The sequence below is a fragment of the Podarcis liolepis genome (assembly GCF_965112155.1).
Source record: "Podarcis liolepis genome assembly, chromosome: 11".
Classification (NCBI taxonomy): Eukaryota; Metazoa; Chordata; class Lepidosauria; order Squamata; family Lacertidae; genus Podarcis; species Podarcis liolepis.
In genome coordinates this window covers 15666653-15693477 of record NC_139565.1, presented here as the reverse complement: position 1 = coordinate 15693477, position 26825 = coordinate 15666653, and the positions used below count along the sequence as shown (strand labels likewise).

At 45.4% G+C, this 26825-nt stretch overlaps 1 protein-coding gene across 2 annotated transcripts in view; it reads left to right on the top strand.

The window, feature by feature from the left end:
* Nucleotides 1–18891: 18891 nt before the first annotated feature.
* ADAMTS19 (ADAM metallopeptidase with thrombospondin type 1 motif 19) overlaps nucleotides 18892–26825 on the top strand; it is a 124588-nt gene continuing 116654 nt past the window's right edge. The window contains exons 1-2 of one of the 2 annotated variants that reach the window (XM_083464410.1): nucleotides 18892–19450; nucleotides 24954–25558. In XM_083464410.1, the coding sequence (XP_083320536.1) occupies nucleotides 19366–19450; nucleotides 24954–25558 (690 nt within the window). In that variant the 5' untranslated portion in view covers nucleotides 18892–19365. The remainder of the gene's footprint in view (nucleotides 19451–24953; nucleotides 25559–26825) is intronic. The other variant, XM_083464409.1, reaches the window with a different exon arrangement.

Genomic DNA, 26825 nt, shown 5'->3' with positions numbered 1-26825 from the left:
ATATTTAAACTTATACACTACTTTACCACTCCCTTAAAATAGTTTACAATCAAGAATAAAAACACCTAAAAATCAGTCAAATACAATCCATGCCGTTCAAACAAATAGAATTAAACTGATAACAAGGATCAAAACAAACAAATGGGTAATCCTCAAAGATGTGATGACAGAAGAAAGTATTCACTTTTTATCATTTGTTTTTGTTAACAATTTATATCTTACTATATAATAAAAATGTTGCTATATAATAAAAATGTAAGTGTGTCATCATGCAGCTCCCATTGGGGGAGTTGGAATCACTCACCAGGAACTGGGATTTGTATGAAGTCAGAGTGGAGTAGGGGAGCATAAGAGAAAGAAGGCTGCACAATGGCAAAGGGATGGGAGCTGGAATGGAAGGACACCCAGATCAGAAAGTGGTGGGAGAGGTCTGAACAGATCGGGAAAGGAGGGTTGTTGTTCTTGTTTTAAAGAGAAGAATGAGAAATAGCAGAGATGGGTACAGCACAGAAGCTAACACCAAAAAGATACCACAACAGATCAGTTCCCAACTCTCTTCTTGCTGCATTGAAACCTTGTTTTAAACCACCACTTTCCCCCTCAGTCTCCTCCTCCATTTGCTCTAGTCAAACCTCTATTATCCTGTTTGTGCCTCCATCCCTGCTTGCTCTACTTAAATGTCTGTTATTGTTTAACACCACCATGCTGCTGTCAGTGTTCCTCCACACATGCTTCCTCCAATCAAAATTGGAGGTTTGGTAACAGAGCAGAGGAACTCGCTCTGATGATAGTCTCATCAATGATAGCAGCATGTTATGTCTACAAAAGAAGTGGTGTGAGTTAAGACACACTCACCAATATTCCTGGAGAGGCTTAGGTCACTGTCCCACCCCATTTGAGAGAGGTGAAGATTTCAACTCAGTCTGCAGCCAATCATGGCATACCACCAGGAGGAAGCAAGACCCAACAAGAGAATACAAAACACAAGAAGACTTGGAAATGACTTTGTCGTCTCAGCTCCCCTAACTGCCCGCTCTGCCTCGGGACTCCACAGTGTTTTGCATGGATTGGGCCTGAAACAGTCAATTTTTGAAGTATGGTAGAAGCTGGCTGTCATTCTGATAGGGCAAAGTAGTTCAGCCCACGATTTCCAGCGGTCCCATACTCAACATCCAAGGTCATTAGGTCCAGGAGTAGGTAGTGCAGTCCAAGCCAGGCAAGAGGTCAAGTTCTAAAAGCAGCAGCTGAAGTTCAGATGGGACAGGATCACGGAGATGAATTCAGGGCAGGTGAGAAATAAAGTTCTAAAATTGTGGGAGTCAGTCAGGTCTTCTCCAGATTGAGGAGGAATCTGAATTTGGGACCTTACTCATGATGGATGAATAGGGATTGATCATTGAGAACAGCTGGCTATTTGTTTTATTTCCACCCCACCTAAAAAGCACATCCTGACAAAGCAGCTTGCTTTTTTTTTTTTTAAGCAAAGCAATTGAATAAAACATTAAGTACAGAATATGAGAACGGACTACTCACAGGGAGAGGGGCTAGTTTTGAAACCTAGGTGGTTTGAAGAACAGAATTGTGTGTGCGCAAGGCTTTGTGGTGGAAAGAAACATATCCCCCACACTTCAGAATGTATGTTTTTCTTTACTCATAAAAACTTAATATAAGCCACCAGTGGAAAATATTTTTACTACTCTAGGTATTATTGGTCCAGGATATTGTGCATTTGTTAGACTGGTTATGGAACTCGTGCCTCACTTGCTTAGTTTTCACATTATATATTTCAGGGGGTGGAAAAGAGAGGATAATGCATTCTTCCCCACATCCCAAAATGTGGACATTTTGAAGAAAATATGCAGAAATGATGGCTCTTTATAGGAGCAGTTTGAGAAAACCAGTGCATATTTTCCTTTAGGGGAATCATTCTGATTTTTGATTATACCACTTAGCTTGCAACACTTTCCATCTTCAAGAGCCCTTTGCTAACATTAACTAATTAATCTAGAGCACCAAATGCCTGTTAGCACCCTGTTAATTGACATTTCCTAGCTTTGGATCTACATAATTACAGTTTACTCTGTCAACCTGGTCCTTACCAACTGATACGCAATCTTCCATTTAATTGACGCCTATCTTCTGTGCTTTCATTCTTACCTAGCTCCATGTAGCCAGAGGGCAGAGATTTTAAGGCAGAAACAGGAACTTCTTGATGTGGAGCCAACAAACCAAATTGTTTCCATTTTGCCCCAAGTTGAAAAATGCTACCAGAGACTTAGGCTGTACACACCCTCTTGATTACTCGGCAACCAGTGTGCTCTTGCTGCTGGTTTGAAAAGCAGCGTTCGGAGAATAGACAATCTATATCTATCCTGTTCTTTTCTTATGCATTTTGATGTGCTTCCCCCCAAACAAGCTTTGGTCCGAATTGGGGTGGGGTGGGGAGGAATGACCTAGCTGCATTTTAAGCCACTACAGGGAGCCAGTGTGGTGTAGTGGTTAAGAGCGGTGGACTCACAATCTGGGGAATTGGGTTCGCTTCCCTGCTCCTCCACCTGCAGCTGTTGGGTGACCTTGGGCCAGTCACACTTCTCTGAAGTCTCTCAGCCCCACTCACCTCACAGAGTGTTTGTTGTGGGGGAGGAAGGGAAAGGAGAATGTTAGCCGCTTTGAGACTCTTTCAGGTAGTGATAAAGCGGGATATCAAATCCAAACTCTTCTTCTTCTTCATACCTAGGTTCTTGAACACCTGGGTACTCATACATTTTGGCTCCCGAACGCCGCAAACCCAGAAGTGAGTGTTTCGGTTTGTGAACATTTTTCGGAAGCCGAATATCCAACTCGAAATCCGCTTGACTGCAGGAGGCTCCTGCAGCCAATCGGAAGCCGTGCCGTGGTTTTCGAACAGTTTTGGGAGTCGAATGGACTCCCGGAACGGCTTAAGTTTGAGAACCAAGGTATGACTGTAATGTACACAGCTTTAGAAATATAGACATGCCCAGCTTAGTTAGTTAAAGCGTGGTGCTGATAATGCCAACGTCAAAGGTTTGATCACCATACAGCTGCATATTTCTGCATTGCAGGGAATTGGACTACATGATCCAAGGGGTCTCTTCCAACTTTATGATTCTATCATTCCTCTTCCTCCTCTTTGCAGAGTGATGGCAAAATCCTATGGCATGCAATGTAACAGCAAAATCCTATGGCACGCAATGTAATTAAACTCCATTTAATTAAAGATGCCCTTACTCCAGTCGCTAATTCTCTCCCCCCCCCCCCAATTTTCAAAATTAATTTTCCAGAAATTTTTTAAACAAACGAGCAAACATAAATCTCAACCGTATTTAAACCAAACTTCATAACATTGTTAAGTGACTTCCTCATATCCCCCTGGTTGAATTTCAGTGTATCCCATTTTAACGGTTTTCCAAAACCTAAATTCTTAAAAAATTAACTTAACATCTTTCTTTCTTTCCAATTCAGCATTAAACATATTAATTCATCACATTACTTATTTAAATCCTAAGCCTATCTGGTATTTGCAAGCTTTCCCAGTTAAATTAACATATTTAACGAAATAGTCTTTGAATTTCATCCATTCCTCCTGGTAGTCCTCCTCCTACTGGTCGCGGACAGTCAGGTCGGCTAGCTCCGAAAAGTCCATCATCTTCATCTGCCATTCCTCCACTGTTGGGACTTCTTGTGTTTTCCAATTCTTAGCTAGTAAAATTCGAGCGGCGGTTGGGGCATACAAAAATAATTTGACATCTTTCTTGGGCAATTCCATGCTCCAGTCGCTAATTCTGGGCTTCTCCTTATATTACTTCTTAGTGAAGATATGCACATGGAAAAGAAACACTAAGCATCATCTGAAACATTTCCCTTCCAAATACAGAAGTGGGGGGGGGGGAGGGCAGAATCAGCTTTTGCAAGACTCCACAAAGGAGAAGTGAGGCAAATACTTCACCTGTGTACCATTCATATTCAATGTGATCTATGCCTGTTTTGAACTGAGGTGCACGTACATGAGTACAGCAGTAATTTAATACAAAGTTTGGACAATTGGAAGGTGGTGCAATTGGTTCAACAAAGGAAGCTGCCTAAAAACAATGCGAGGCATTTTTAAAAATTTGATCAGACAGACATTTATCAACTGCGAGCAGGAATAATTTTATTTTAGTGACATGTTTATATTTGTATAGAAAGTGTTTTAAGACCATTTATCTAACTTGTTTTGTCAGTGTTGGCAGAAATACTAACCTCAGGCAGGTTTCTACAGCTAGAACGTTTTATTTCAACCTTCTCACCTGCCCTCCTCAGGGTAGTTCTTACTGGGAAAGTTAATTTCACTCTTGCAATTATGCCATTTCCCATTAAATAGCTACACTGATTATGCACTTGATAATTTATGCTTTTAAGCTGAAGAACAATAACCATCTTGGAAGCAAGAAACGAGCCTCTTAGACAGGATTTCATTTATTTATCGAGATTTATATAATGCTTTGCTTAAGAACAACAACAAAACCCAACCCTCTAAGAGGCTTGTGTAAAACGATATAAAATAGTCATGTGAAAATAGCGATAAAATCAAACAACAGTAACAAAAATAGAAAATACAGTGGTACCTCGGGTTACAGACGCTTCAGGTTACAGACTCCGCTAACCCAGAAATAGTACCTCGGGTTAAGAACTTTGCTTCAGGATGAGAACAGAAGTCACGCGGCGGCAGCGGGAGGCCCCATTAGCTAAAGTGGTACGTCAGGTTAAGAACAGTTTCAGGTTAAGAACAGCCCTCCAGAACGAATTAAGTTCTTAACCCGAGGTACCACTGTACAGCAGTATTAAAACAAACAAAGAGGGAACAGAATGTGTCAGAAGCTGAAGAGGCTACAGGGTATAGTGATCAGGAAGAGGCTGTGGCAGAGAGCAGTCCAGACTCCGAGTCAGGAGAGGATGGGGCCCAGGAGGCAGAGATGAGGCAGGCTGCTGAAGAATCTAGGGAGTCTCCCCCTCCTGCTACAACCAGCTCCTATACCCCCTGGTCTCCCAGAACATACAGAGAAATAAACAGGGTGGAGCAATGTTAGACAAGACGATGGAGACTTAGGCTGCTGTGGAAGGAACTGCAAGAAGAGCCTTAGAGAGCAGTGGGAAGGGGGAGACCTTCTATCTGCAACTGTCTCATTGGGGAAAGACCTAATGGGAAGGGTTGCTGTGACCACTATGACTCAGCTGTTTTGTTTCTTTGAATAACGAGTTAACTTCACAGACACCAGCTTTTTTTTACTGCTGACGTACTCCTGGCTCCAGCTTCTGAGACAGAGCCTTTCCGATGCCAGCTACAGAATGACTTAACCGTGTGGTCAACTGGATGCAGTTCTTTGCCTCCTGTAAATATTAATTGCTAGTTTTCTACGCAACAGCCACCTTTCAAAAACCAGATTCTGGGCCTTGTTAGGGGGACGAACTAACCGCTCTACTCAATTAATGAGTGAAAATAAGGAGAAGCAAGTTAATAGCTAGTAAGAGGGACAATCCAAGAATTCAGCTGAGACCTCTTGTGCAAAAACTTGTAACTTTTTAATGGGAATAACTTTTGGCTCACTGATGTGAATGGAGTCAAAGGTCCACCATTCACAGATATTTGACTATACAGTAGGAGGCTGGAGGTATCATAAAAGAAACAGTACTCCCAGTTCAAGGGAACAAAAGTAGTGCGCTGTCAGTGTGTGTGCATGTCCTTTTTCCCCTTCCTCACATCTACCACCCACAAAGATCTAGATTAACTTCACAGTATGACTTTGGGAAATGGCTTATAGGTTATTTACAAAGAGAAAATCCCACTGTGTTATTTAAACTTCATTGCACAAGCCTCGGAGCCTTGTAATGGGGTCACACTACTGTGAGGTTTAACACTGCATATTTACAGTTGCAGGACCATGAAACAAATGCCACCACTTTAGAAATGAAGAATTAATCTCATGATAGTTTTGACAGCTACCTCCCCCCGCAGGTTTTTCGGAGTCTACTGCAGAATTTAGCTATAACTGTCTGATTTGCTCTAAAGCAAGTTTCACTAAAGAAAACTTCTTGAAGTGGTCTTGAATACATACACTTTGTATAAGCCTCTACTTTGAGCATGTTAGTAGCAGTATAGTATTACAGTCTAAACTGAGTTAGCTGGCAATGAGATTAACTGTTCAGATCTACGGAAAGAGAGCGCACATTTCTATAGAATGAAGAAACATTTCTACTTTCGAAAGGATAACAAATGCTTTCTATTTACATTTGCCCGAATTCTTAAAAAGCATGCAGTTCAGCTTGAATTTTGCATGGCCTATTTATTCCCAAGGTTTTCTAGGAACCAGAAGGCATGCACTTCTGTTTCTAATCTGAGCAGACATACGATATGTTGTCCTAAAGTAGCAGGAATAATTCAAACAGGCAAAATTTCTTCTATTGATCTGGCATATTTTCACTATACTTTGACACTGTGAAACCAATATATCTTAATGCTAACTAACTCCCAAGGGGCACACAGCATATGCTCAAGTAATTAACAACAAAAGTAGTCAGTGGGGATGGAAGAAATAATAATTTTAAAAACGGAATCTCATGTAAACAGATGATACTAGATCCAAATTGTGCTTATTCACACTGGCTGTGCCAATAATATATTGAGATGTATGAAGTTACTATGGGCGCTATTACAGACTGTTGCTGTTTTTGGATGGAATTCAGTTGTATACTGGCAAATTCAGGTTGTGCAATTAAAGTTCATCTGGAGCTGTTGTGCAACAGTCTTGCTGGGCTTTTTCTGACAAGGAAAGTGACAGTAAACTGTGGGATAACATTTGCTCGATGCAATGTTGTCTAACCTCTCAAGAAGAAGATTTGAGAGTTCACAAATGCCCGTCAATAATCTCTTTAGCATTTGGCCTGCTGTAGTTTACACAGCATTGAGTAACTTCCTGCAGGACATGAGTGAATATATCAAAAATCAGGGTGTAGCGCAGGTACATTAGCTGCACTTGCAAAAGGCACCTTGAGATGTTGAAAGCAAGGGAGGCCTTAATCAGTTCTCTGTACAGGCAAAATGAATGGGGCTTGTTGTTTTAGAGAGGGATTGAGTGGGAGCTGAAATGAAGTTTAGTCCCCCTTCAAAGGGAAAAAGAAGCAATAGCAAGTGTCTCTGCTTTTGCTGAGCATATCGTGTTTGTGAATGTCAACAGAGTTTGCAGTTACAGATAGGTAGCCGTGTTGGTCTGCCATAGTCAAAATAAAAAAAATTGCTTCCAGTAGCACCCTAAAGACCAACTAAGTTAGTTCTTGGTATGAGCTTTCGTGTGCATGCACACTTCTTCAGATACACTGAAACAGAAGTTGCCAGATCCTTCTATATAGTGAGAAGGTGGGGAGGGGTATTACTCAGAAGGGTGGTGGGAATGGGAGATTGGCAGATAGCTGAGATGAGCCTGTTGATGACTCTTAACGACTGCAATAGGTCTTACAGGAAAAGGCAAGGGGTGAGAAGGTGAAAAATGGCTTAGTCATGTATAATGAGATAAGAATCCAATGTCTCTGTTCAGACCAGGTCTCTCCATGGTTTTAAGTTTGGTAATGAGTTGCAATTCAGCAGCTTCCCTTTCCAGTCTATTTCTGAAATTCCTTTGTAGTAAAACAGCTACTTTGAGATCTTGTATAGAATGTCCTGGGAGACTGAAGTGTTCTCCTACTGGTTTCTCTGTTTTGTGATTCTTGATGTCAGATTTATGTCCGTTTATTCTTTGGCATAAGGTTTGGCCTGTTTGTCCAATATAGAGAGCTGAAGGACCAGAGTTTGCAGTGACTTGGTGCACTGTTTTCCTCCTTCCCCCAGCTTTTACAAATACAAAGCAGTGTTCTCTTGCTATTTCTTTTGAGACAAATACAATGGTACCTCGGGTTAAGTATTAATTCGTTCCAGAGGTCCGTTCTTAACCTGAAACTGTTCTTAACCTGAAGGAACACTTTAGCTAATGGGACCTCCCGCTGCTGCCGCGCCGCCGGAGCACGATTTCTGTTCTCATCCTGAAGCAAAGTTCTTAACCTGAAGCACTATTTCTGGGTTAGTGGAGTCTGTAACCTGAAGCATATGTAACCTGAAGTGTATGTAACCCGAGGTACCACTGTACTCTACAGCATTCGGTAAAACTGGCAATGATGTTGCACAGTTTTGATGGGCCTGTTCATTACCAGTAAGCAAGACCCTTCCCGTCCTATCACTGTTTTGATTTAAAATTACTAGACATTGTACATTAATAAAATGCACCCACAATCTAAATAATTTTTACAAATACAGTTGTACCTCGGGTTAAGAACTTAATTCGTTCTGGAGGTCCATTTTTAACCTGAAACTGTTCTTAACCTGAGGTACCACTTTAGCTAATGGGGCCTCCCGCGGCCGCTGTGCTTACCACCGCACGATTTGTGTTCTTATCCTGAAGCAAAGTTCTTAACCCGAGGTACTATTTCTGGGTTAGTGGAGTCTGTAACCTGAAGTGTCTGTAACCTGAGGTACCACTGTATGTATAGAATGTGGGGAATTCTCATTCCCTGTGTGCACTGATCAGAGCAAAAAAAACCCCATTGTGACTCACCTCCTCTCTGAATTTATTTTTTAATTATAGTGACAACTGTCAGCATCCCTTTCGGCCAGTAGGATGCTGCAGCCAGTTTCTTTGTTAAAAACTAATGAAGTCAGTGGGAGCCCTGTTTAATAACATCCATTCCTCAAAAGTAAACTTAGATTAATTTCTTTGTACTTTTATACCTGCTGTTAAAACAATAAAATAGGAAACATGAAATGAAATTTAATTCAGGAAAAGGTTGCAGCGTTTCAGTTTAAAAACACGCACATTGCTGTCTGGAACAACCTTCTCACATTCTGATCTGGAGGTTTACCTAATCTCAGTAGAAACCCTCTTAGCTCTAAAGCCATGAATAAGACAAACCTTGATGGATCAGCGAGCTACTTTGCACAGGCCTGCTCACCTTTGTGAAGATTTGCTTCAACATATAACTTGCTTGTGCAAAAACTAACAATTTCAATGGAAGGTGTTCTTCAGTTATGCCCGACCTCAACTTAGAAGGCTCTTCTGGGATATCTCTGTATGGTTTCTTTCTTGTATGCATTCCCATTACCAGCTCTTTTTTGGCCGGGCTGATTTTATGATTTTATAAAGCAGAGCCAAGCATTCTTTTCGGAGAATACTTTTGTCTTGGAGCCAGGGGCTGGGGGAAAGAAAGGTTTCATGTAACCGTGCCCCTTTCACTGTTTTTGCAGGAACTGTTTTGAAGCACTGTTTGCATGTTCCTGTGGGGCAGGATTAGCATTCAGTGCAACTCACACTGCCCATGGCTGCTAGGTTATTGTGAGGGCCTCCCTCTAAAGGCTTAGGGCTGGTTTATAAAAGCCTACTGCCTACTGCCAGGTATATGGCTATAGGGTTGCAGCCTTAGGAAGAAAAGTGGAGGCGACAAAATGTTACTTCCAGAGGGCCCGTGTGGTGTAGTGGTTAAGAGCGGTAGATTCATAATCTGGGGAACCGGGTTCGCTTCCCTGCTCCTCCACCTGCAGCTGCTGGGTGACCTTGGGCTAGTCACACTTCTCTGAAGTCTCTCAGCCCCACTCACCTCACAGAGTGTTTGCTGTGGGGGAGGAAGGGAAAGGAGAATGTTAGCCGCTTTGAGACTCCTTCGGGTAGTGATAAAGCGGGATATCAAATCCAAACTCTTCCTCTTCTTCTTCTTTCCAGTCATATTTTCAGGGTTGTCTTAAGGATATGCAGTACCAGGGTGCAAAGATCCGCCTGGCGTCCCCTCCAGGTTGCCCAGTCCCAGGCGCGCAGGAGGGCGGAGCCAGCTGGCGGCCTCAGTGTCTTGCTGGCTCGGTCGCCCCCGAACTCGCGGAGCACAGCTGCCCGCAGCAGAGGAACCCGCCACGACGCTCCGACCAAAGGGCAGTCTCTTCCCCGGACTCAACTCTCAGGCCCCGGACTCTTGGCCTGGCGCCCCTGAGAGCCCAGTGTCCGGGTGCCCCGCACCCCTAGCGCCTATTGGTCAGACGGCCCTGCGTATTTTGTCTAAGCGAGGTGCTTTGGTATCAGGGATTGAGCAACAGAGAAGGTAGCACTTAGTGGTGGCAGTTAACCTGGAGAAATTATGGTAAATGACACATGGGAGCAGTTGGGCTTGGAATTAAAAGGGTTGGGTACGTTTGTATCTACTCTGTACCTTGGTCCCCCACCTCCCAGAAAAGTAAGCTAATGCGTGAAAAGTACCGTTTTTTCGTCCCATAGGACGCTCCGTCCCATAGGACGTACCTAGTTTTTTGGGGGGGAAATAAAGGGAATTTTTTCCCCCTTTATTTCCCCCCCAAAAGCAGGTCGGGGAAACCAAACCAGGTCGAGGAACAGCGGGATGGCGGCGCTGCGCCTCCCTGCTGTCCCCCAAGCTTGTGGGGCTGGCCGATGTCTGCCCGGTGCTAGGGGCGCTCTGCATCAGGGTGCCCCCCCCTGTGGGGCGGCAGGCTGCTATCCGCAGCGTGGGGAGCCTTGCGGGGAACTCCTGCAAGGCTCCCCACGCTGCGGATGTCTGCCGGGCGCGGGGGGCGCTCTGCTTCAGGGCGCCCCTCGCGCTGGGCAGCAGGCTGCTATCTGCAGCATGGGGAGCCTTGCGGGGAACTCCTGCAAGGCTCCCCACACTGCGGATGTCTGCCGGGCGCGGGGGGCGCTCTGCTTCAGGGCGCCCCTCGCGCTGGGTGGCAGGCTCCTATCCGCAACGTGGGGAGCCTTGCGGGACCTCCCGCAGGGCTGCCTAGGCTGCGGATGTCTTCCTGAAGCCTGGAGAGCGAGAGGGGTTGGTGCGCACCGACCCCTCTCGCTCTCCAAGCTTCAGCAAAAGCCTGCATTCGCCCCATAGGACGCACCCAGATTTCCCCTTCATTTTTGGAGGGGAAAAGTGCGTCCTATAGGGTGAAAAATACGGTAAGCTAATGCAGAAAAGTAATGCGTGTTGGCTTCACACAGCACAACTGAAATGAGATTTTAAAGCATTTCTCCCCTCCACCCCCAAAAACATTGCCGTGCGTGCTCTGTATCTTTGTTTCAATGTATTTCACAGTTAAATGCCCCCCAGCCTCTAGTGAACAAAGCCAAGCCATCTGAATTTAGCTAAATTTGCCCCCAGTCTTTTACTCAGACTGCCATACAGATGATTAAAGGAAGCTCTCACACTGTCTCTCCCAATTCTTATTCCATACACTTAACTGTATCAAAGGCTGGCGGTGGTTTCTATATATTTTTTCCTTTCTCCCAAGACAGAAAATGATTTTATAACAACAATAGAACAATGCTGTGTGTGTGTTTTTTTTTAAAAAACCTCATATATTGTCATTTCTTATATGTAAATCAATATTTTTTTTAAAATAGCCCACCCTAGAGTTTAGTCTAGCACAGTGGTTCTTGAACCTATCTTCCTATGAGCCACTTAAAAATTGCTGAGTCTTAGCCGACCATCTTCCCGTTGTAGTAAATTTGCTGTGCTCAATGCTGCAAGATGTTTAATTGTATTTTAATCGCTTATTTTATTTCTTATATATTGTATCATTTTGTTCTGTATTCCATAGAATTCAAGTGCTAATATTGTAAAATAGAATATGAGAAATAATAGACGCAATTACAGTGGAACCTCAGCTGTCAAATGCAATCTGTTCCGGAAGACTGTTCAACTTCTGAAATGTTTGACAACCGAGGCGCAAAGGGTTGTTAGCAAATTCAGTTGAGAAAATTGAATAATAATAATAATAATAATAATAATAATAATAATAATAATTTATTATTTATACCCCGCCCATCTGGTTGGGTTTCCACAGCCACTCTGGGTGGCTTCCAACGGAACAGTAAAAGCAGAATAAAACTTCAAACATTAAAAATTTCCCTAAACACACAGCTTCCAACTTCCAAGGTGTGTTCAAAAACAGAACCATTTACTTCCGGGTTTTCACCATTTGGGTTCTGAAATATTTGTCAACTGAAACATTCAAGAACCGAGGTTCCACTGTATAATACAATTAAAAATCAGTTTGAATATTTAATGCTAAGGATGTGCCATCTCCCATCTCCAAACCACAAATCCAGAGACAGACTGTAGGCCACCTGAATGGATGACAGTTTGGGAACCACAGGTTTGGTTGGCATTCATCAGTCTAGGGAGACAAATGGAGGAATACACCTTTGGGAGTGAAGTCAAACTGTTGTAAGGTTCTTCTTCTTCTTTGGCGATCATTCGTAGCTGAGTAAGATAGTCTTCCATAAACACGGTTTTAACAATGAGTCCGTAAGTGACTGTGGAGGCCAATTCTGGATCCATGTGTCATTCCACAGTGGGGGCATTGGTTTCTGGGTGGGAGTTGATCACGGTGAGGGTTTGCCAAGCGTACCTTCCTCTTAGCACGTTTCTCCCTTGCATCCTGAGTTTGAGTGTCTTCAAAGCCCATTACATCTTTGGTAAAGGCTGTTCTCCAACTGGAGCGCTCGCACGCCAGTGTTCCCCAGTTGACACTGTTTATACTACATTTTTTTAGATTTGCCTTGAGAGAGTCTTTAAACCTCTTTAGTTGACCACCAGCATTACGCTTTCCATTTTTAAGTTCGGAATAGAGTAGTTGCTTTGGAAGGCGATCATCAGGCACCCACAATTACAGTGTCTGCTGTTGCTGTAGAGACCAGTATGGGAGAGACTTGTTTTGTTACAGCTGGGGCAGAGGAAGGCAACCAGTTGTGCTGCTGCAGATGCACCATGGCGTTTCTCCTCTGAGCTCCTCCCAGCTGTCATTCCTCCTCTGGTCACTGCTATGGATGCATTACCTGTTTGTCTCCAGGCACTGCGGTTATCCACAAGGGATTCCCACACGGTGGGGTTGAGGTTGCCAGCCTTCATGTTATGTTTGCAGACATCTTTGTAATGAAGAGTTGGTCTGCCAATGGGTCTGGTGCCTGAAGCCAGCTCCCCATAGAGCATGTCCTTGGGGACCCTGCCATCTTCCATTCTTTGGACATGACCAAGCCAACACAGATGTCACTGAGACAGGAGTACCAACATACTGGGATTGTGGGTTTGGGAGAGGACATCTTTGTTTGAGACTCTGCCCTGCCCTGTAATGTCCAAAATCTTCCTGTCACAGCGCATGTGGAAGGCATTGAGATGTCTCGCCTGGCAGTTGTAAGTTGCCCGTGCCTCACTTCCATAAAGCAGTGTGCACAGCACACAACCTTGGTAGACCTTCGTCTTGGTCTTGGTTTTAAGCATCACATTCTCCCATACCATTCTGGAGAGGCGAGCCATTGCCATAGCTGCCTTGCCAATACGCTTGTCCAGCTCAGTATCAATGGGGAGGTTGCTGGTTATGGTGGAAGCCAGATTGGCAAAACTGTCTACTCTACAGTTGTGCTCACCAACGATGATGCATTGATGACATCCTGGGTGACATCTTCACCCAGGATGCTGGTCTTTGTCAGGCTGATGGTAAGGCCAACTAACTTAGTACATAGCAACGTGTAAACCATGTTATATAGCAGGGGTTCCCAAACTTTTTTGAGCCACTGCCCCCCTGGTCCCATAAACTCATCCCCAATGCCCCCTACCCTACTTTATATTTAAAAAAACCCATTATTCAGAATAGTGTTTTGCACAACTCACTATGGAAGACAATAGCACAGTAAAATTCAAAGCAGTAACAAATAATTGCATTCGTTCAAATCCAGTTAAAACTAGTCGTACCTCGGAAGTCATGTGGAATCCGTTCCGGAAGTCCGTTGGACTTCTAAAACATTTGGAAACCAAAGCGCGGCTTCTCATTGGCTACAGGAAGCTCCTGCAGCCAATTGGAAGCCGCAGAAGCCCTGTCAGACGTTCAAGTTCCAAAGAACGTTCACAAACCAGAACACTCACTTCCGGGTTTGTGGCATTCGGGAGCCAAAATGTTTGACTCATAAGGCATTTGAGATCCAAAGTACGACTGTACTTTGAAGGTTCTAGCTTTAATCGATTCAACAAAGCTAATTTGATTCAGTGATACCAGCTTTTCAAGTCATTTGTACCACTAGTGCCCCCTGCAGCACCCTTGCCTTTTACCTCCCCCCTAGGCAATACCACAGCCCTTCAGGGGATGGTACCACCCACTTTGGAAACCTGTAGCCATTTATTAACATTCTCCACCTCCGTGTACCCCATTTTCTCTTTCACTACAGGCTGTAGAGCAGGGTTGAGGATCGTGTGGTCCTCCAGACAGTGGTGGATTCCAACTCCCATCATTCTTGACCTGTGGCCCTGCTGGCGGGAGCTGATGGGAGCTCAACATGATCTGGAAGGGGGCGGGGCATAGGTTCTCATCCCTCCTATGGAGTTTCAAAGCTACGGCTTCACTGTTTCTATGGCATAGAAGCTTAGGCATTGCTTATTCACTGCCTTGCCATTTAGGCTGCAATTCTAATCTCATTTGTCTGGGAGGAAGCCACACTGAACTCAGGACACTTTGTTGTTGTTGTTGTTTAGTCGTTTAGTTGTGTCCGACTCTTCGTGACCCCATGGACCAGAGCACGCCAGGCACTCCTGTCTTCCACTGCCTCCCACAGTTTGGTCAAACTCATGCTTGTAGCTTCGAGAACACTGTCCAACCATCTCGTCCTCTGTCGTCCCCTTCTCCTTGTGCCCTCCATCTTTCCCAACATCAGGGTCTTTTCCAGGGAGTCTTCTCTTCTCATGAGGTGGCCTCAGCTCAGCCTCAGCTTCATGGTCTGTCCTTCCAGTGAGCATCCACAGTGATCATGGAGCCCAAGAAAGTAATATCTCTCACTGCCTCCAGTTCTCCCCCTTCTGTTTGCCAGGAGGTGATGGGCCCAGTGGCCATGATCTACCAAAGACTACGCATATTATTAAAGGGTTTCCATATTTCAAAAACTTTGCTTTTTTGGGCCAAAGTTGTTGAAGGAGATTCGCCAAAAACTAGACTTCCAACATGGGTTGCCATGCGTCCGGATTTTCCTGGATATTTCAACGATTTCCGCCTGGACACTGTATCCGACTGCCTTATTCCAGACATATCGCAGCCCTATATCATTATCATTGCCTCAGTTGCAAGGACTTTCCTTGCAGTTGCCCTTTAAATAATATTATTATAAAGGTGGTGATATTAAATTATGTCTGGGGAAATGCATCAAGGTATTCCCTCCGCTTAATGAATATTGTTTAGAGCTATTATGCTTGATATAACACATCCTTGCTGTGTATTTTAAGCGGTTCTTGAACATGGAGATCAGAGACCAAGCCTCAAGCAACATTTTACATCTTGGTGCCTAAACATGTTTTTTTTGTATATTGTTATTATTTTAATTAGGAGCAAGGTTGGGTCTTTATTTGTCAACCCTTTTTTATACCTTTTAGGATATATTTTTGTAATCATAAATTACTGTAGAAATGCCTTCTAAACTAGCCATCCATGTCTCCCTTTGAAAGTGTAATAACTGCCTTTAATATATACAGTAAATCAGTTAAACGGAACAAGGTTGTGTGTGCGCACGTTTTAAATCTGATCTAGGTGGGGGTGTTTGTATCTCTGATGTTAGCAAGCTGAATGAATAGTCTCACCAACCACTTAATCATTGCTAGACTCAGGGGGGGGCCAAGTCATACATGGTTTCCACAAAGAGAAGAAGAAGAAGAGAAGAAGAAGAGTTTGGATTTGATATCCCGCCTTTCACTCCCCTTCAGGAGTCTCAAAGCGGCTAACATTCTCCTTTCCCTTCCTCCCCCACAACAAACACTCTGTGAGGTGAGTGGGGCTGAGAGACTTCAGAGAAGTGTGACTAGCCCAAGGTCACCCAGCAGCTTCATGTGGAGGAGCGGAGACGCGAACCCGGTTACCCAGATTACGTGACTACCGCTCTTAACCACTACACCACACTGGCTCTCAAGTCAAAATACACCCTGAACAAGAAAAGTTTTTGGGTTTTTTTAAAAAAACAGTGCTTCCTATCTGTATACATAGCCATAAAAATGTATTGTAGTACAGTGGACGCTCAGGATGTGAACATGATCCGTGTGGGAGGCATGTTCGCAACCCGCGCAACCTGTGATTTGGTGCTTCTGCGCATGCGCAAAGCATGATTTGGCACTTCTGCACATGTGCAAGTGCTGAAACCCAGAAGTAACCCGTTCTGATACTTCCAGATTCAGCGCAGTGCGCAACCTGAAATCATGCAATCTGAAGCGTCTGTAACCCGAGGTATGACTGTAGAATGTAAAGGGATTCTGTTTTGGCACACAGTGCAGGTTTTCGGTTTTGTGGTGTCTCTGCGCGCCATTTCACACTGAAGTGCAGGTTGTAGAACAACTTGGGTCTTTCTGACCTTCGCAGGGTGCATCAAGGTGGTGCAGCACAATTTTATGCATGCTTTATTTGGAAGCAGGCCTCACTTTAATGGGAGATACTCCCCATGTAAACATATATATGTACTTCATTGTTGTTGTTTAGTCGTTTAGTCGTGTCTGACTCTTCGTGACCCCATGGACCAGAGAACACCAGGCACTCCTGTTTTCCACTGCCTCCCACAGTTGGGTCAGACTTATGCTGGTAGCTTCTAGAACACTGTCCAACCATCTCGTCCTCTGTCGTCCCCTTCTCCTTGTGCCCTCCATCTTTCCCAACATCAGGGTCTTTTCCAGGGAGTTTTCTCTTCTCATGAGGTGGCCAAAGTATTGGAGCCTCAGCTTCATGATCTGTCCTTCCAGTGAGCACTCAGGGCTGATTTCCTTAAGAATGGATCGGTTTGATCTTCTTGCAGTCCATGGGACTCTCAAGAGTCTCCTCCAGGACCATAATTAAAAAGCATCAATTCTTCGGCAACCAGCCTTCTTTATGGTCCAGCTCTCACTTCCAGCTCTGTACTTCATTAGCGTGAACCAAAGTTTATTTGTATACATTTGCATGCAGGTGTAGGCCCTATTCATGTGACCTATGTGTTCACTGCAAAGGAGAACAGATCACTTGACCAGGTCGAGTCATGCACAAATATATACGTATAGGTTTATGGAAAAAATGGACCTAGTGTAAAAAGGTAAAGGGAAAAAGGACCCCTGGACAGTTAAGTCCAGTCAAAGGTGACTATGGGGTTGCGGTGCTCATCTTGCTTTCAGGCTGAGGGAGCCGGCGTTTGTCCACAGGCAGCTTTCTGGATTATGTGACCAGCAGGACTAAACCACTTCTGGAGCAACAGACCACCATGAAGGAAACCAGAGCACACGGAAATGGCATTTACCTTTCCACCGCAGTGGTACCTACGGTATTTATCAGTGTTCGAAACTCCCATTGTTCTAGGTGCATTTTGTGACAGGGAATTTCATTAATGTGAGCAGTTTCTGAGCTCTGGGCTCAGATTAAAACTGCCACTGCTGGAAGAAAAGGGGGACCTTTTTCTGCCTCCCCACTTCCAGCCACTCTCTGAAGACTGGAGAAGGAACCCTCATAAGAATATTAGGGGAGCGGGCAGGGGAAGAATGGCTTTGCTTTTTGCAGTCTTAAGATGAGGACTAGACCATGTGAAAAATGAACCTAAGCTGCAGTTCATTCATTTTCAGCTTTGTATTCTTGTTATAAAAAAAAGTGTGCCTAGACACTCTGTTGCGGAGCCCATAACCTCGGTTTCAGGTGCCACTGAGCTCCCAGCTTTCACTTCTCAGTTTCTAACACTTCTATTTATCTACGTGCTTTTTACGTGCTATTTACTGCCGTGCTTTCAAACTGCTAGGCTGGGACAGAGCAACGGGAGTTCAGCCCGTCACAGGGATTCAAACTGCTAACCTTCCGATTGGCAATCCCAAGAGACTCAGTGGTTTAGACCACAGCGCCACCCGCATCCCACACACCAGTGCAAGTAGATAAATAGGTACTGTTGTGGCGGGAAGGTAAATGGCATTTCTGTGCACTCTGGTTTCTGTCATCGTGTTCTGTTGTGCCAGAAGCGGTTTAGTCCTGCTGGCCACATGACCCGTAAAGCTGTCTGTGGACAAACACTGGCTCCCTTGGCGCACATGTGTGTATCAGCGCAGGGGTGCCAAGGTTGTTGCTCTGCTTCTCTGGGTGGCAGGCACGCGAAGCCTCCTGTGGCCAATCACCCCGTTATCTTGGTTCCTTCCAAGGGCAAGAGGGGAGAATCATGAGATGCCTTCGCCCTCGCACTTTGACTTCTGCAGCAGTTACGATAAACACTTATGTCCCTGTGGAGATGGCAGTACTGAATCGGTGGCGCATGGCCTTCTGGCTTGCACTCTGTTTTATAAAGACTTGCAGAATGAGATTATCACCCCTCTTTTACTGTCCATTCCGGGTTGCCCAACCACTGCCACAGTGTCCTTTCTCTTCAGGGTGAGCAGGTGACAGCAAAGGTTGCAAGGTTTTTAGCTGAGGCAGTCAGAATAAGATCCACTATTTGACTATTGATTCAAAACCCTAAAATGTATTTTATATAATTGACTTTTTATTTCTATTCTTTGTATGTCGTATTGTTGTTTTATTACTATGGCCATGGCTGATGCAAATCAAGATTCATCCATTCATCCATTCATTCTGCAGCAGTCCGGTGTGTCCACTAAAGCCCCCCCCCTTTCTTTGGCCGGACCCACCGCAGACCTACCTGCCCCGCGGGCCGCGAACGCACGTGCGCGAAAGGGGCGGGGCCGGCCAGAGCGGCATGCAAATCGGAGCGCCGCCAGTAGCCAATCGGCGGCAGGCGAGCGCCCGGAGTTCGGGGGAGCCCCTCGTCCGCTTTCAATCCTCCGCCCACTTGCCACCCAGGGAGAGCTCTCTCCGCGGCTCGCCGGCGGTGCGGATCGGGCCGGGGGTGGGCGGGCGCGCGCGGGACCGGGCGCGCGCGTGTGCATGTCCGGTGACACCACTTCTCCGCTGCTGCTGCTGGCTGCCGCTGCCGCTCGGGCGCCTTTTCTGCTTTGCCGCCTTTCTGCAAAGCAGGTCACCCCCAGCGCCTCCTCCTGGGAACCGGAGCGCGCTGCTGCTGCTGCTGCTGCTGCTGCTGCTGATCCTCCGCTTCAGCTGCCGCGGAGCTGCTGCTGCTAAGCCCGCGCTCTCGCTCATTTCCCCTCCGGCAAACCGGAGGGAGAGGCGGCTTGGCAAGCTCCACGTCGGGGCGCGAAGAAGCCCTCGGAGGCGATCGGCGGCCAAGCGCTCTCCAAAAACGAAACACCAAACCAAAAGGAAAACACCCGCCACCGGGAGACGAGGGAGGTGATCCGGCCACTTCTCCTCCGTGGATGGAGGAGAGACGAGGGATGCGACTGAGCCGTCTTTGTTGCCTCTTTTATCAGCTGTGCTTCCTGTCAAATGGGATCGCTGCAGGTAATTTCAGCCTTTTCTCTCTCTCCTAGGGTTGCCATATTTCAAAAAGTTAAAAAACAAAACAGGACTCCCCGAAAGTCGTGGAGCTTTTTTTGGGGGGGAAGACCCCAAAATATTGAGCTCCCAAAAATGTGACTTGCCTAAGATCCAGGACAAAGCCCCGCGTTTTGGAAATCGCCCCCCCCCCCCGGAATTTCTGCCTTTGCAATCCCGGTAGTGTCCGGGGAAATACGAACATATGCCAGACCTACACTCTCCTCCCTCCCCTGCCTTCTCAATTTTCTTCTTTTTGAATCTTGTCCGTTTAATAAACGGACACACTTATTCTTCCCAGTGGTGTCCAGATTCTGGATGTTTTACCGGACTGGGCAGGGAAAGGGACAGGGAGCCGTGGGGCACGAAGTGGGCTTGCGGATAGATGAAAGATCTGGATTTGAGGATCCTGGGCGAGCGCAAACTTTTGCACAGGAAGATTCTCGTGTTGCACCAATATCTCTGCGAGTTATCGGGCTCCAGGTTGCCTGGAATGCCTTGGCCCAATCCCCTCACCAAATGCACAGCCCCAGGCGTGGATGTGAGGAATACAGCACTCTGCACATGTTCAGAGTCGGACAGCTCTCCAGTTAGCCGTGCAAACGCTTTCTAATTGTTGGCAGTATAAGACTGAATGTTAAGCCGCCACTCAGATTAAGCGCTTCTTTTACTAGCCAGTATAAAACAGGAGGGAACTCATTCTCTGCCTTCCTTGCAGTGATGCACTCTCTGATACACACCCTAAGACAATATCTTGGTTTGGCATAGTTTACGAGAATGTGTCCTCCTACAAACGTTTCTTCAAAATGTGTCTTATATAACATTCAGACTGTGAGCTTTCATTCCCTAGCAGTGATCTCTTGTGTTCTCATTACCTATAAGGAGATCTGTGAAGTTTAGGTCTCTAGAAACTGTGCTGTAAAAGAACACATTAAAAAGCAGAAACGATATATATGCTGTATTTTCACGCAGTGCATGCAACATACTTTGCAAATGCAACTGGCCAAGTTAATTCCTATCTCTTCCTCAGTTCCAATGCCTCCTTACCTCTCTCTGGGTTCAAAAGGCAGAACACATATTCCCCTGAGACAAGAGCTCTCTTAATTGTCTTTCTTTTATATGGATCAAGTCCAAGCATTAAGGGTCAACATTGAATAAATTGAATTACTTTTGTAGCCTTGTTTCCTTTGATGAGCAAGACTAGGTAGCCAGTTGCAAGGAAACTCTGTTTCTCTATACAGTACATTGCCTGCTTCACCTAAGCTAACTGCAGAGTGCTTCGCAGCTATTTCCTGTGCAGTGAGGTCTGTTGTTCTGTAAGGCTTTTGCATGAGTAGAAGAATATGCCAGATAGCACTTTCCTTATTGTGTGTAAAAAAAATCCATATTGCAGAGGAGCCAGGGGGACGCGGGATAGGATGGGACGGGACTGCTGAGCGTTGAATCTGGCTTGTTCCTGTATAGTAATTTTGCTGTACTCTGGACTTCTAGAATACGGCACATGCCATGTGAAATGCGAGAAGACTTGACGAATGGCGTTCTGCACCTCTTTGTACGGTGTCCTGTTTGTATTCTGCTTTTGTAAGATGTGAATAATAACCATGTAATAACCAACACCTGAAATTCCATAGTGTCAAAAGTGATGGAGGAGGGCTGTGGAATACATGCGGAAGTTTCCCAGTTCAACTCCTGACATCTTCAGGTAGGGCTGAGAGAGGCTCCGCGTATGAAACCCTGGAGAGCAGCTGTGCTGAGCAAAATGGACCATTGGTCTAGACTTAGCATATGGCAGGTTTCTATGTTCATACGGATTCCCAGTGTCATTCTTACGATGTAATGGTTAGTATTATAAGTGGGGCCAGCGACAAAATGTCTCTTGAGACCAACGGATGCCAACAACAACAATTCTTGTTGTTGTTTATTTGTTTAGTCGTGTCCGACTCTTCGTGACCCCCATGGACCAGAGCACGCCAGGCACTCCTGTCTTCCACTGCCTCCCCCAGTTTGGTCAAACTCATGCTGGTAGCTTCGAGAATACTATCCAACCATCTCGTCCTCTGTCGTCCCCTTCTCCTTATGCCCTCCATCTTTCCCAACATCAGGGTCTTTTCCAGGGAGTCTTCTCTTCTCATGAGGTGGCCAAAGTATTGGAGCCTCAGCTTCAGGATCTGTCCTTCCAGTGAGCACTCAGGGCTGATTTCCTTCAGAATGGAGAGGTTTGTTCTTCTTGCAGTCCATGGGACTCTCAAGAGTCTCCTCCAGCACCATAATTCAAAAGCATCAATTCTTCTGCAATCAGCCTTCTTTACGGTCCAGCTCTCACTTCCATACATCACTACTGGGAAAACCATAACTTTAACTATACGGACCTTTGTTGGCAAGGTGATATCTCTTCTTTTTAAGTTGCTATCTACCTACAACAAAACCTCAGGCTTAGAACTTAATCCGTTCTGGAGGTCCGTTCTTAACCTGAAACTGTTCTTAATCTGAGGCACCACTTTAGCTAATGGGGCCTCCCACTGCCGCCGCACCACCACCGCACAATTTCTGTGCTCATCCTGAAGTAAAGTTCTTAACCCGAGGTACTATTTCTGGGTTAGCGGAGTCTGTAACCTGAAGCATCTGTAGCCTGAAGCGTCTGTAACCCGAGGTACCACTGTACAGTCGGGTTGACTCCCAAACGACTGAAACCTGGAAGTGAGTGTTCCGGTTTTCAAATGATTTTTGGAAACCGAACATCCAATGGGGCTTCCGCAGCTTCCAATTGGCTGCAGGAGCTTCCTGCAGCCAATAAGAAACTGCACTTTGGTTTTTGAACGTTTTGGAAGTCAAATGGACTTCTGGAACGGATTCCATTTGACTTCTAAGGTAAAACTGTATCTCCAACCCACCGGGATCCATCCCTGGGAAAGAGGTTTTTCCTTTCCCTTCAACCACAGTCTCTGTCCCACTACCAGTTCCCGTTTTCCCCCCAAGAGTAGAAAAGCCCTGGAAACTGCAGCTCCTTCTGAAGGTTTTTTCTTTCTTTCCTTTTTTTTATAGAAATAACTTTTTTTTAATGGACATTTTCTTTTAAGCTACAAATGTATATTTCTGCACATCCCCCAGCTATTAAATTACCACAACTTTCTTTTCCGGTGGCCCGGTTCCAAACCATACTGATAGCACTTAACCACCCAGGTTCATAATCAGAGGAAATTATTATCATTGTGCTACAGATGGGGAGATGGGAATGAGAGAAAGTGCCCTGCCTGAAGCCACCTGGTGAGAGAAGCAAAATCAGCCCCTACTCCACACCCCCTTGAAATATTAAACAGAACTATTAAAATGGATAATATATCATCCCTATTTAATGCCTTATAATTTAAAAAGAAGCTTTGGGTTATATTTAGTTTAAAAAAGGACACAGTTTATACTTAGAGAGGAAGTATATTCAACATTGGGCTCTTCTAATCATTCTGTCAGTGCAAGCATTTAACTTGTCTGATGGAATGATCTCCCCTCTCTCCCCCCTGCTTGATCTGGGGGTTCTCAAGACCCCCCAGATTGGGGGGAGGAGAGGAGGGAAAGTCCAACTGTGCTAGCAGGACCTGTGCTAGCTTCTGCTATTGCACCTACTTAGTTGAATCGGGGCCTTTATTTTTTAAAACATGCAACAGTCTTCAACACTGGTATGAATTTAAGCATTTTCACCCTTCTTTAACATAGGTGATATTATATCATCTCGGATCTTGTATAGCCTAGCACACAGAAAGAAAAAACACAGCATTCAAATCCAACTCTAGTTATGTCACTGTGTTGGCCAAGGATGGAGAACCTTTGGTCCTCCAGATGTTATAAGACTCCAGCTTGTTGTATGAATTACCATGCATTTGTAAAAACTTGGTCATCTAGTGTGGCAGCACCTTCACTTTAAAACTCTCTGCCTGTTGCATTCTTTTTGGTGCTTGCTAAAAACATTATCGTTTAGATGCTTAGAAAGTTGAGAATTTTGATCGGTTGTAGTATTTTAACTTTTTGTATGTTTTTAACTATTGCTGTAATTTTTCCTTGATTTCATTCTTTTGCTTTTTTGTAAACCACTTTGAGGTTTGTTTGTAAAAACACTACTACTACTACTACTACTACTAATTTATTTGTACCCCGCCCATATGACTGGGTTGCCCCAGCCACTCTGAGTGGCTTCCAGCATATGTAAACTCCCATCACCCTGGACCATTATGTCATTATGTTGACTGGGGTTGATGGGAAGTCCTCTTACCTTATTTGGTGGCCGGCATTGCAGCCGGGCCCTGTGTCACCTGGCTGAGGGCTGGAGACTGGTGCACTCCCTGCCGTCGCCTCCCCATCCAATGCGGTGGGGAGGCCGTCCTCTTACATCCTTCGCATTGGGTAAGCCCTTGTTTAGATGGAGGGAAGGTTGTAGCCTCTGCTTGCCCCTCCTCATTAAGTGTACCCCTTTAAAGGGATCCAGGGGTGTGGATTCTGTCCGATGCCCGGACGTGGGCCAGGGCCATGTCACTACCCCAACGGGGACCCATTGGGGCGCTCCTTTTTAATGTATGTCTTAGGGCTCCTCCTATCGGTGGTTTATCCTTAGTTGGACTCCCAACAGACTGGCGGGAGTCGAGATATAGTTTGGCTTCACCCAATGCCTAAGCCAAACCGCTCACATCTGTAACCAATAAAGTTGTGGCCTGTTTGAACCCATAAACCAAAATCTGCTTGTTTGTGTGTTTTATTTATCCACCAGGAGACTGTGGGTCATGGGGCCTTGGCATGCAATTGGAGACTAACAGAATACAGTGGTACCTCAGGTTGAATACTTACTGTATTTTTCGCTCTATAAGACACACCAGACCACAAGACACATCTAGTTTTTGGAGGAGGAAAACAAGAAAAAAAATTCTGAATCTCAGAAGCCAGAACAGCAAGAGGGATAACTGCGCAGTGAAAGCAGCAATCCCTCTTGCTGTTCTGGCTTCTGGGATAGCTGTGCAGCCTGCATTCGCTCCATAAGACGCACACACATTTCCCCTTTTTAGGAGGGAAAAAGTGAGTCTTATAGAGCAAAAAATACGGTAATTTGTTCCGGAGGTCCGTACTTAACCTGAAACTGTTCTTAACCTGAAGCACCACTTTAGCTAATGGCGCCTCCTGCTGCGGCCGCGCCACTGGAGCCCGATTTCTGTTCTCATCCTGAAGCAAAGTTCTTAACCTGAAGCACTATTTCTGGGTTAGCAGAGTCTGTAACCTGAAGCGTATGTAACCTGAAGCATATGTAACCCGAGGTACCACTGTATGGATAGTTACCTCTTCCCTTCCCCAAGCGTAGTTGAAGCATTGAAATGAAACGGACACACCTGAAGTCTGGCTCCAATATTGATCTCTCATTTGTGGCAACTGTTAAAGTCAGGGAGCGGTTCTGGCATTAAACTTCAGCCTATCTTTCCCCCCCTCCCCTATGCAGGTCTGCAACCTTTGGGAGACTCTGAGGAGTGGGAGATTGTCTACCCAGCACTATGGAGCAGAGGCCAGCAAGAACCCAATGGAGGCAGCGGCGCAGGAGGCAGCTGCAGCACTGATGGAAACTGTGGGAACAGTAGCAGCAATCTTAGTGCTACCTCTGCATCCACTCAGGTGGTGGGCAGCTCTCGCGAAGTCCGCTCAGTTTCTTCCTCATCTGACAGGCAGCTGCAGCCGGTTGGGGAGACCTCTGAGGACGAGGTCTCCGAGGACGAATATGAGTCTCAGGAGTTCTATCACTGGTCTCCTCTTCCTCAGGGATCGAACACTACTTCTCAGCTGCCCCCTCCCTCACCTCTGTCGCCTTCTTCAGAGGACGGGGACGAGGTGCTGCTGAGAATACCAGCTTTTGCTCAGGAGCTCTACCTGCTGCTCAAGAGGGACAGCCGCTTCCTGGCCCCAGGCTTTGCAGTGGAAGAACGACTGATGAGCGAGAGGAGGAGTCTCCCGAACTCTGCCCAGACCCAGACAGAGAGATCGTGTTACTACAGTGGGTCTGTGCTCCATTACCCAGGCTCCTTTGCTTCCTTCAGCACTTGTGGTGGTTTGGTAAGGCTTGTAATCGTAGCATTCTCCCAGTCTTGTATGTTTTTTTGGGGTGCTTTCTTTCACCACCTCCTGTATTTTTTCCTTCTTTTGGGAAAAGGTTATTCTTTCTGCTGTCCTTTACACATTGTGGCATTCGTATAGCGCCCCCGGTTGTTTCACGGACTATTGACATGTACACCACTACTTTATCCTTCCGCTGCCACCAATTTTTTGGGGGGGGAACCCAGGGTTTTCCAGTGAAGTATTGAGTCTCAGTCAGGTAGAGTTAACAATGAAGATTAAAGTTTATTTCAAACACAAACAAGTTTTAAAATATATTCGAAACGCTGTCACTCTATTCCCTCTCAGTCTTGTCCCCGTCTCTAACTCACTCTGACTCCTCTATCTCTCCCCCCCCAAAAGAACCAACCAAACTTAACTGTCAAAACCTCTGGGCTGAGCCTCAAAATCAGGTAGGCTCTGATCACATTCATGCATAAATTGTTCATTTGTTTAAAATAATTTATAGACAACGTCTCATTGTAAAACTAACAAGGTGAGTTACAGAATAAAACGTATACAATAAAATAACAATAACATATGCAAACGTATCTCCAAAGTCAAGTTGAGCTGGTGCTAAGGATCAGGGCCCAAGAATGTGCTAATATCATCCTGCATACGATAACACTCATTGTGGATCACCTAATTTTTAATTTGCCTAGGGTAGCAAACAACCCCCACCCCAGGAACAGAGGCTGCTGTAGCAACGTGTAGGAAGGATTTGGGCAGTGTTTACTTTCATTTTTTCTCAAGCTTTGCAGGAATCTTGGTTTATCGTGAACTCTTGTTAGTTAAACAAACCCATGGTTTGTTAAACGTGACCCATGTTGAAGTTGGCTTGTTTTGTTCGGAGTTTGTGATATGATCCCTGGTCCAAACAACCAGGCTGAGATTTAGGGAATGAGCGCAGGGAGAAGGAGAGGGAAAAGGGGAGCATGCAAGCTCAAGGCTTTGCTTCAGCTCATTACAGCTCAAGCACAGAGTTGTAAACCATGGCTTGGCTTTATGGGCAGGTGAGGCCATTTATGTCTTTGCTTGGGCCCTGCTGGACTTGAAACAACCTTTGAATCTTTGAATGTATCAACAGTTCCCTGGAGACTGCAGTTAACTACTGGTAGGAGTTCAGCAGATTTTATCCTGGATTGCACCAGCTAGAAATCGGAATCAGACCCAGCGACAACAGCAATGGTTTCTGCAATGAGCAGAAGTCCCAGGATATTTCAGGGTG